Below are 12,283 nucleotides of genomic sequence, written 5' to 3'. Positions count from 1 at the left end.
ATCTCATGTCTTAGCCTGGTTGGGCGGCTATAACAAAAGGCAGTAGACTGGGTGGCTCAAACAACAAGCATTTATTTCTCACCATTCTGGAGGCTGGGAAGTCCAAGATCAAGGTGCCTGAGATCTGGTTCCTGGTGAGTTCCTCTTTCTAGCTAGCAGGCAGCCGTCTTTGTGCTGTGTTCTCATATGGCAGAGAGAGACAGCAAGCTCTCTGGTCTCTCTCTCTCTTTTTTAAGATTTTATTTATTTATTTGACAGAGACAGAGTGAGAAAGTCAGAGAGCACAAGCAGGGGCATCAGCAGAGGGAAAGGGAGATGCACGCTGCCCAATGAGCAGAGAGCCCCAAGTGGGGCTCGATTCCAGAACCCTGGGATCATGACCTGAACCACGGGCAGATGCTTAAATGACTGAGCCACCCAGGGCTCTTTTTATAAGGTCACTGATCGCATCGTGATGAACCCACATTCATGGCCTCATCTAAACCTAATTAGCTCCCAAATGCCCCATCTCCTATACATTAGGGATTAGGACTTCAATACATGGATTTTAGGGAGAAATCAACATTTGGTTTCCAAAACTCAGTAATATGGAAAATGTATTTGCAAACCTGCTATATTATATTTATCCCCACAACAAACATTTATCAGATGTCTATTCCTTCCAATCTGTTGACTAGGATTTTAGATATAATAATAATAATGATAGTGATAATAATAATGTTATCAACAACAACAACAACAACAAGAATACTAGCTTGCATATATATAGATAGCCCTTAGTAGATACAAGACACTCTCCTAAGCAGTGGCCTGTTTTTCTGTAGTGGCTCTGTGAGCTAAGAATGTTTCTTACATTTTTAAAGGATTCTAAGAAAACATGAAACAAACAAAAACAAAAAAGAGACAGCAAAGTCTCAAATATAGGGTATCTGGCACTTTAAAGAAAAGTTTGCAGATCCTTGTCCTAAAGTTTTAACATATATTAATTAATATATTTAACATATATTAATGTCACAACCCTATTTTTTTTAAAGATTTTATTTATTTATTCGACAGAGAGAGAGAGTGAGACAGGAAACACAAGCAGGGGGAGTGGGAGAGGGCGAAGCAGGCTTCCCGCTGAGCAGGGAGCCCGATGCGGGGCTCGATCCCAGGACCCTGAGATCATGACCTGAGCCGAAGGCCTAACGCTTAATGACTGAGCCACACAGGCGTCCCTGTCACAACCCTATTTTTATTCTCATTTTATAGATAAGGAAATTGGGCCATAGAGGGGTTCAAAGTATTTTTAAGGTTACCCACCTGATAAGTGGCAGAAGAATTTTCAAAATTTGTTCTAACTCTTAAGATAAATTACCATGATCCTTTCTCTGGATATGCCTAACTTTTTTTTTTTTTTTTTAATCTCTGAATTTAACATATTTAAGAAGAAAATTATTTCCTGGTCTATTACTTAACATATGGATCTCTGTCTCTGTCTCTATCTCTCTGTCTCTCTTCCTTTCTGTGTGTATGCATGTGTGTGTGTGTGTGTGTGTACATATATGAATAAATAAATAAATATATGTATATATATACATACAAATACAAAATATAATTTTATCTCTGGAAACATTAGTCCTTACCCCCTATACATTTAATCAAGATTTAAAATATCTTAATTTTTAGATGTAACTTTTATTATTTATTTTCTTATATTTAGTTCTATATTCAGTTATAGTGACTCATGCTAACAAAAATCAACTGTATCAGCACTTTTTACAGGAAATCTCCTTTATAATTTAATTTATACTATAATTTTAACCTATTTGGTTATAATAAAGTATAAAACTATCTTGATTATAGCACATCACACTCTGTTTGGGGCTAGAAAGTAAACATCCAGAGTTGTTTCAGTCTTCAGGAATATGCTTGCCATATTTCCTCCTTAATGCCAAATCCACCATTTTGAGGTAACAGAACAGGGAAAGGAGTTAATACTTCTTTCTATATCTTCCATGATGGGAGTCCAGGGTAAGAGTTTCCTGAATTTAATGACTCCACCACAGGAAAAAAGAAACAGAAGGCAATGTGAGAGAGGACAAAAGGAAAATGTCCTGTACCTTGCGCCAAGATTCTAACTGCTCCACTGATCACAGAAAGTACAACAGAGAGTGAGTGCCATGAAGTTAAACGAATAAAAGTTTCCTTAACTGCTGGACCCCACATAAATACTACGGCTGAAAGGAAATCGTGGCTTTATATTTTCTGTATTTTATGTCCTTGGAGGTTTTTACTGGAACTCCCCAACCAGATCGTTTTGAAAACAGTAAAACCTGGCAGCCTCACCACCTTCCTCGACCACACAGCTTTTAGAGAATTGGCCACTCGAGAAAGTGTGACCTGATGCCTTACTTTTGTTGCACTCAAGGAAAATATTTTAGAATTAGGGGAATTTCAGAGATAAGGCTACAAATAATTAAATCACTTTCTTAGACTACTTCAACAGCTGTGATGTATTTAAAAAGAAATTAAACATATACTTCAGAATTTAACAGATAAAAGGGGAATATCATATATTCAAATTTTATCTGAGTGGGACAAGTTAACAGGTGCCATATGTCCCAAGGAAGAAATTTTGTAATGACTTATTTTGCTTTCCCTATATATTACACATTCTTTCCCTCTGAGGAATGTAGGTGGAATTGTTGCATATTCAATATGTTTGAGTGAAAGAAGGATTTCTAAAGATTAGACATGTTTTTCTACATTTAAGCAGAGGTCAATATCTGGATTGATTTGTCCAAAGACATTTATAGCTGAAGATTTTATTTAACAGATATTTAGACTGATTGCACTTAATAGGAAGAGTTCCTGGATTAAATATTGGCTGAAAAAATGGGGGACAACCAGTTTTTGTATCTCATAAAAATGGTAATGCAACAATTAGCAGGGTCATATTATAAAGCACAGACTACTCTAGCTTAATGGATCTAAGGATAAGCATTTATCAGCAAGGAAGGATTTAGCATAAAGCGACATGTAAATGAATTGATGACTGATCATAAATTAATTTTAGTGCTGAAGATGTAATAGAGACACAGCAAGATGCCACTTTATCATAGTATTTTACTGCTCAGTAACATTTGAGCAACAACTTAATGTGCTATATGCAGTTCTTTAATAGCTTGAATAAATTTGAGATTTTTTGGCCTTTCAGCAACTTTAAACCTGAGAAATTTCCAAAGATTGAAAATGTAAACACAAATAAATTTGGCTATGTGACATAAATTCATTTTTCATTAAATGTTTAAATATGTATTGATGATGTTTGGGGCTATAACATGTCAAAATGGTATGGATTGCTTATAATTTGTAAAGAATCTCTACCTGAACTCATTCACTTGGTGAATGAGTGTTCATTTTAATGTTTATGTTTGTATTTACATTTATGAAAGAAAACCAGTTATCCCCAAACTTGCTTACTTTTTAATTCATGAATCAATGTGTTTCTTTCCTTCCTATCATTGTCTTCTTTTTTTGTGATGGTTTAGCCAAATGTTCAGATCATTCTTGATGCTTAAATCTAAAAAAAGAGTAAGAACGGTAACCACAGAGAGGTGAAATCAGTGATTGCCAAATAAATGTAATAATTATACAACATGGAAGAAATTTAATATACGTTATATATTTTTTTCTTCATGGTGTATTGCAAATTTTGTTTTAAAATACTCCCCACAAATATACCCATTCCATAGATCATACTTAAATAGAGACAAGGGGCTATCAAAGATAAAGAGTGAGGGACAAAGAGGAAAGAAAATTTATTGCCTTCTTTTTGTTTGTTTCCTTCTTGCCCTCCATTTTGAAGGTGATCTCAACTATACTAACCTGAGGTCACTTGCCCCTCTTTAGCTTGGGTTATGAGGCTTCCTGTTGCTCACCAAGGCCAAACCTGTATGGCATGTGTCTCTTCAACTTTGAAGTCATCTATCTAGTTTCTTAGCTCTTACATAGAGTAGCAAAGAAAACAGAGCTGGTGTTCTTTCTTTATTGACCAAAACCTACTTGAAGCCATGTCTTCCATGCTACTCTCTCTTCCCATGGAAAGGAAAAAGAAAGCACCAAAGAAAATTTCATGAATAACTGAGATTTCTGAGGGCATGACAAGGAGCATTAACAATCAAGATAAACTCAGAGCAAAGGCACCAAAGTAGCTGAAGTGTTTAGGGACTGGCAAACTTGTAGGTTGAAATCTGCATATGAAGGACTCACTACTGCAGGAGATGAACAGGGTGTTTTTGAAAAAGTCAAGCTAACTCTGCTAAGAGATGTCACTGAGTGCCATTTCTTTAGTGACACTGCTGTGGTGTAGGACTTTTCCTACTTTTTCAGGTTCAGAGACTATTTGTCAAAATGATAAATCCTGAAGCTCAAACCACACAGCAAGCCAACTTGAACAGGAAAAAAAAATGAAAGAAAGAAAATCCAGTTATTTCTTGGCTGGTTATAGTGGAGAAAGTAGAATTAAAACAAACAAAAATGGGCTAAGTACATTAAAATAGGTGGTTGAATGTGGATGGACAATGCAGGAAAAAAAAGCAAATCGCCACTTCATATAACATTATCATCTTACTTTAAATAAGATATTGATAAATGTCAATATTCAAGCATATCAAAGCATAGCTAAGATATGTGTATTAATTAATTTTTTAGTTTTCCCTTTCGGGTAATAACTCACTTCTTTTCCTATTGTCCAAGTTATCAACAAGAGTTGACTGACATTATATTCCTTACTTAATACATTTTCTACAAGTTCTTATGAGTATATTTTTTTCTGTAAATAAAATAAGTTCATTGCTAGGAAATGGCACATGAGATAGAATTACATGTAGGATTTATGGCAAATAATGAGAACACTGAAGACATTTAATTCCATATGCTCGATGTTTGTTGAATTTTTCCTGGGCAAAGCCCCCATAGAAGAAATATGAAAATGAGTAAGAGTCCCTAATTTCCAGAGTTCCACTGTCTAGAAGAAGAGCCATTTATATGCAAGGAACTGTAGTTTGTAGAGGCCAGATATGCTACTATATGCATACTATTTGAAAAACACAGGAAGTAGACAAATTGATTCCTCCTAAGACAGGGTTAAAGGTGAGGTGGAACCAAGGTGATAAAAGGGATATGGATTGGGACTTTCAAGTTTGGCGGTGGTCAATAGAGTTAGTGACAATCCAGAGGTGTGTCAAAGGAACCAGAAGTAATGCTATGTATGTAGGTCAGGCAGTGGGAATACACAGGCTGTTAAGAGGGTGGAGGGCTGGAAAGGTAGGCGGGGCCAGATCCTGAAGGATCTCAAAGTCTTAACTTGGAATCTAGATGTGGCATTAGCAAACTGGGTAAGGTTTTGAATGGAGGAACAAAATTACATGATAAATGAGAAAAATAATTCAGCTGACAATGAGGAAGATAGAAGGGACCAGAAGGAAATCAGGAGGCGCCTAAGAATGAAATTGGAGATGGAGAAATAAGAGATGCTTGTTTGGAGAGGGAGTTTCAGAGAGCTGACACGGATTTAGTTGCAGATGCTCTGCAGACTTTTAGAAATACAGAAAATGGTGCATAGAAGAGACCAGGACGGAGCCCTCACGAATTTCAAAAATATCCTCAGTTCTAGGGTTTCATATTCTCCGGTGATCACTGACTGAATCACTTTGATTTTTTTCTTATCTGCTGTAACATTATATTGCAAAGCCCATTGCATCATTTCTCCTTTCGTTTTGGGCTGTTGGTGCTTGACTTGTGATTATTAACTCAGAAATGGTTCTATCAGAGGAGGCTCAGTTGCTGCTGTTATCTGGCCTTCCTTGCAGTGGCCTGTGTCAGGGGAATTTGTTTGGAAAGTAAAAAGTGTATCTCTGTGCTTTTGGCAAATAGAATCAAAACTCTATCTTTCTCTGCTACACTTAACACCCTTTTAACTTCTCAGGTCCTTCTAACCCCTCTGGTTTCTGTTTTCTCTCTCTTGAAAGTGCATGAACCCGTGTGATTGTATCTTGGCACCTGGACTAAAAATACAAATACTGCATCACAGCAACACTCCTAACTATACTGTTGTCTCTTAAACACTGGAGAAAAGGGGTGGGGGGGAGAATCTACGGCACTTGATTTTAATCTCTTTTTTGTGAATATGTAATTGGTTAATGTAGAAAGCATAAATGAGCTTCTTATAAATATTTTTTTGGCTCTCTGTTTAAAAAGTTAGGCTAAGCGACACTTGGCACTTTATTGTGCCATAAATTAATGGTACACAACTTAATAAATATTGTAATATTAATTGTATTAAGTAATAGATTAAGGTTTCCGTGTGCCTTGGTCTAAGAAAAAAATCTAAACTTGTAAATGACTTGCTGAAAAATTAAAAATACAAGTTATTCTCAATATCTTCATATTTTGCAGTTCTTGACACATGAAAGTGCAGTTCTTTTCTTCTATTGCCATATTGCATTTTGCAGAAAAATCCGTATTAATGCCAGTTATATCCTTCATAATGGTTAATTTTCTAAAACAAAGACTCATCGTAAAGAGAAACCTGGAGTTCTTAAAACAATTAAAAAGCAAAGAAAGCATCCTGAGCTTTGAAATTAATAGAAATTTTAAAAGATACATTTTTTCTTTTGTTCTAAGTCTATATGCTCTGACACTATTTATACCTTTTTTGTTTATAGTGTTTGTTGTTATATTTCCTGATTATTTCAATTTGTATTTTAAAATCTTGAAATGATTCTAGCACTTCCAGTGTATACCAGTGTATGTCGAATGGAAATCATCGTTTGAGTCTGCATTAAATTCAAAATATATGTTCACCCTCTTCCTTCATCGGAGTCCTTGATAAGTCTACTTTAAATACACTACGATTTATTTCAATAGAAGTGTTCTTCTCTGAATTGTCGGGCTTAAAATATACATAGCAATTCTCTTTCAGAAAATGATTACGTGATAATTTAAACAATGTCAGACTGGAACCATACGAAACATGTTTTGTTTATGTGTCGCAAACAGGTACAGGTTTTAAAGGAGATTCATTCTTCTGCACTAGGAATGTTTCAACCATGGAGGATGCTTGCATGTGGCTGCAGAAGTCAGGATGAAACCAGATTTGCCTCAAGGAGGAGTGAGGAGTTGAGGCAGCCTACTTGTTCCTTAGTAGAGTGTGTGCAAGGAGATGGGCTGTCCAATATATACCACTCACTAGACAACTACATTTGTTTTTAGGTTCAATGGTAAATGGATGGGGCTCTGCATCTGATGAGGATCGTAACTTTTCTAGTCATAGATCTAGCGTAGGTAGCTCCTCCGATGGCTCCATTTTGGCCAGCGGCAGCTTTGCGCACGCATTGGTGGCAGCAGCAGATAAAGCTGGTTTTAGGCTGCATGGAACCAGCCTTACAAGAACAGGTTGGTAGACCCTGAGTCCACACTCTTTGCATCTTTGCATGAGAGAATCTTGTCCTTTAGACACTGAAATATTTTTCTCCTGTTCTTTCTCCTCAGTAAGTCTGACTGCAGGGCTTTCTGTGATATGCATGACCACCGTTGCGATCCTCAATTACCAGAACTTTCTTCTGATGCTACTTTTGCAGAGCCAAGAATAGGCTCCTACTCACCACCTTCTATCCGTTCTTTCCCTTTCCCTTCGTGGCTCTGCTGATTAAATGGAAAATGCTTCCTTTTTATATTACAACCAAGCTGCAACTGAGATTGTCATTAAATTTTCAATAACTCACATGTTGCAAAATTCTCACACAATCGATCGTGTGCTCAGTGATTAAAATTATTCGACTTTTATCGCCATTACTTTCCTTTGCCCCATTTCTTTCTGCAAATGCATTTTCTGGGAAGGCTTTCTCAGCATGGGGTGAATGGGTCTAAGGCTGTCAGTCTAACAGTTCAAATGGCTGATGGTCTTATTAATTGTTTGGCTGTTAAAATTTTAACCCAATAATTTATTATCTGTTTTAAAGGATGCTAATTAAAGATACACCCACTGCATTTGCAACTTGAATAAAATGATGACTACATGCGTATTGCTCTTGCCATATCTAATTTGGGTTTCTGAGAACAATTGAGTACCAATTATATAACTTTTCATGTATCAGATTCTTTTCCCCAAAAGAAATGTGAGATACATTCTAATAATAGATCAGTAATTTGTGTTTGTTGTTTGACTGAAACAAAATAACTTTGGCATGATCCATGCTATTATATGACTGTACTTCTTAAATGAACTTATAAGAAGGTTCTAATATATGAACTAAATGGAGCTACCTTACAAAACAAACTAATGAAGCCTTTAACGCATTTTTGAAATCTTAATAGTATTAAACTAGTAAACTGAAGAAAAATGATTTTGACCCTTCACTAAACTCTCGGGTGATAAAAAGGAGTCTTGGAAGTTTTCTTTGAATTATACTATCAGTATTTCTTTTGAGTACGCATTAGGAATCTTCAAGCGTATAAAAAAATGTTTCCAAGCATTGCAGAGGTTTATTTTTCATATAGCATCCGAACTAAAATATGTTGTAATAGAGCGGTTATTTGAATTTTCTTGCTTTTTGTGGTATAGCTCTAAGCACAGCAGTAAGAAAGTGCAAGGAAACTAATAAATTAGAAGGCGTAAGTGCATTTCTTACATGTATGCTAATGGCTAATAAAGCATTAAGCAATATCATGTCACATTGACTTAAGAAAATGTAACTACATACAATAATTTTGTGTGAAATGAAAGCATGCACAAGAGAATAAATACATGCACATAAAATAACCCTCCCTTACCATAATAAACATTCTATTAAAATCACAAGATGTTGAACATTTATTAGCTACCCTTTTCACAAAATAAATTTCCCTGCGTATGTACTAAACCTCGAGAAAAGGACATAACACAATTTCATTTTTCAATGAGAATTTGGAGTCTGCTCAGATACAATAATAGTCATCAGAAAATACCTATTGCACTTTGGATATGCAAGGTGAATTTAACCTGCTATCTATCCTATACTATACACTAATGTTATTGAGTTTCTGTAAAAGAGGTAAAATTCATCGTGCATTTGTATGGGTTGGTAAGGTCAGTTTAATATATGTCTCTGAGCAGATCTTTCATGTAGATTTGTCAAATGCAATTACTTCAGGACCTTTTTCTGTGCTCAAAGTGAGTTTGTAAGATTCCATGGATAAAATTTGGTTAAGCAAATAAGAAGTACATAATTCAGTTCAGAAGTAACTTCTTTAATTTTAAGAAGTAAAAGCAGCGTGAATTTGCATATATCCATGAAAATATCACTAAGATCGTCAAGGTTAAATAAAAATATAATCAAGTAATATCAAGTTTTGGGTTGGTGGATTTGTTTTATATCCATTTGCTTGAATTTTTTCAGTGGGCAGTGTGTTGGTTACTAAAAATTGGGTAAAATAAATGCAACAAGGCATATTTTTTTTATGGAGATGCACCAGTACTTGATATCTTCAAATGGCATCTCTAGGCAAGCTTACAGGTTAGGCTAAGTAGAGTAGAAATACAAAACAGGCAGAATCACTGCCTTATGACCTTCTCTATACCCCATTCCCTTTGTTTTCTTTTTAGGCAAAGCTTTTACCTCCTCTCAAAGACCTCGGCCAACCAGCCCATTTTCTACTGACAGTAATACCAGTGCAGCCCTGAGTCAAAGTCAGAGGCCTCGGCCCACTAAAAAACACAAGGGAGGGCGAATGGACCAACAACCAGCATTGCCTCATCGAAGGGAAGGAATGACAGATGGTAGGTTTGTTTCCTTCTCTCTTGTCTCCTCACTGAAGAGATGCGCTCTGTGCAAATCATTAACTTAGATTAAAGTAGCTATGGTAGATTAGGCATTGCCTCATTATATAACAAGGCAGAAAACCTAACAATATGGTCTTGTTCAAATAAAACACCCTCTTTTCTAACAATCTGGAATTATCTCTGTATTACCAAGCCCCAAGAAATGTGTGCCATACCACTTTTCAATGTTGATCTTGCTGCCATTCTGGCATTTTCCATTAATGCTTTTTAATGAACATTCCTCTTTGAGGTTAGGAAAGAAAACGTAGGTAGCACATGCACTTCCCGTGCATTTCTGTTTTAAACTTGGGACATTTCTGACATCAGATTAAGAGAACTTAGATGGTATTTCACTTTTGAAAAAACCATGAAGTGCTTTGTAATTTAACAATTTTTTTAGTTTTATAAATTTCAGGGCTAAAAGCATACTACAGATCATCTGGTCGATGGGTCAGCAAACTTTTCTGTAAAAGTCCAGATAGTAAATATTTTTGGCTTTACCTGGCCATACAGTCTCTGTCACAAATACTCAACACTGCCATTGTAGTTCAAGTGTATTATCGAAAAAAAAAAAAAAATGAATTGAGTGTGAATGATTTCCAAAACCTTATTGATAAACAGGCAGTGGCTGAATTTGGCCCATGGACCATAGTTTGCTGATCTATTTCAATTCTTTTATCTATGTATAGCATTCAGTCTTTGAGTATTTGCTGGTTTCAGGAAGTACAATATTCCTGGAGATGTCCTTGTTCACTAAAGATTAGTTCATCTCTATAAAGTGGGATCTATTTCCCACATGTTCAACTTAATTCTCAGACATTTAAAAATAGGAATACAAATATTTATCCTGAGGTTTTCTTCTAAGGAATATTTAAGATGATTGATGTCAATAGCCTAGTATAATGCCCGACCCAAAGGTAAATTTCTTCCCCCTTCTCAGCGCTATCCCCTACAGGCACACAAACTTTATCCTGAGGTGGTTCTACTAAACACCAAAAGGATGAACTTAGCCAAGCCGCACATTAGAACCATCTAGGGAGCTCTTAAATTATACCCTGGGGATTGTGATTTAATTGTTCTGGGTGAAAACCAATTATGGGTATTTTTAAAGCTCCATGAATGAATCTAATGTGCAGTCAGCATTGAGAAGCTATGACGGAGTCCATAGCATTCATTTCAGTCTCTTAGACTTACCATTATAGGACAGAATGAGGCTTAGTTGGGAAAGTACTTACTCTTTATTGGTTTGGGGGGAAGGGTCTGTATCTGGCTGCCATCTTTGTGCTTTCGTTTGTCATTTTGTAATTCAGGGCCAACTTTAAAAGTCAACCATAACTTGTTCTAAAAGCTTTCAGGTTTACTTATCTTTCCTGTTACCTTGTTTTCATTGGGAAGTGTTTCTGTGGAATTTGAGGGTGAGGGTGCACTCAAGATTTTGATTCCTTTATAAACGAATATCCTGTGGTGAACAAAAATTCTCACCACTGCCTTTCTGCCTCAGATGATCTGAAGATTAGTTGAGCACTTAAAAAAGTCAGTAGTGTTGATGTTATTCCCTCTAGATAAAAAGGACCACCCCCATTGATATGGTAGTCATAAAACTCAGAATTAACAATTTTTTATAGTTTTCCTGCTATCAATGTTGTGGAAAGAGAAAAAAATTTTTTTTTCTGAAATGTTTGAAGATTATTTCCAGAATATGTGGAAGATAAAAAATATAAACCAACAAAATGGAGAGCACTCCTTTTCTTCCTAAAATACTTTTCTTGCAAGGTTTTTCAGAAAGTCTGGTTAAAGCAAGCTGCCTCCTACTTTAAAGCATGATCAATTTATTACTTATCTTTCTAAACAAGAAACAGGTCCCTAACTCTTAAAGTTGCCAGCATTTCAAAAGGGGGTTATGGATTATGTGTTGTTTGTAGATATACTTTGGAAGTAGTGATACTGCAAGGGAAATTTTGGCTCCCTTGTCTTCCCAAGTTTATGATTCAACTATGTTCTAGTTATGACAGGAGGACATTTATTATGGATGGCACTCTATAGATTATCTTTAAGGATGTTGTTATTTTATAGTAAATGTATGTGCCATAGATTGATATGGTATGAATCCATGCATCAGTATTAATTTTATAATATTTGTATGTAAAATCAAACTGTTCTTTTAGGGAAGGCTGCTGTTTAGTAGCACTTAGTGTATAGACATTTTTATACTAAAACTTTTGCTTTATACATTTTAGAATTATATTTGGTGAGTAAATTAATCAGGCTAATTACTGGCAGCTGCTATACCAAACAGTCGCTTAGTACAGCAAGTTTGTTTCTCATGGACACAGTAATTTATAAAGGTCAGGTTGCTCTCCTCTAAGTAGTAACGTGAGGATGTATGCTTCTCCAATATTGGGATACCATTATTTTTTTTTTCCTGTGTTTTATTTATTT

The 12,283-nt window shown here is 35.7% G+C and overlaps 1 protein-coding gene across 1 annotated transcript in view; it reads left to right on the top strand.

Annotated features, from left to right (window-relative positions):
* Positions 1-12,283, top strand: part of ROBO2 (roundabout guidance receptor 2) — a 574,017-nt gene that overhangs the window by 551,569 nt on the left and 10,165 nt on the right. Inside the window, exon 24 of the mRNA XM_081818005.1 lies at positions 9,629-9,802. Coding sequence (XP_081674131.1) covers positions 9,629-9,802 — 174 coding nt within the window. The remainder of the gene's footprint in view (positions 1-9,628; positions 9,803-12,283) is intronic.

This window comes from Leptonychotes weddellii, chromosome 1 (assembly GCF_054177405.1).
Source record: "Leptonychotes weddellii isolate Sample4059 chromosome 1, ASM5417740v2, whole genome shotgun sequence".
Lineage (NCBI taxonomy): Eukaryota > Metazoa > Chordata > Mammalia > Carnivora > Phocidae > Leptonychotes > Leptonychotes weddellii.
The sequence above is the reverse complement of the archived record's forward strand: the minus strand, read 5'-3'. Positions and strand labels throughout refer to the sequence as shown.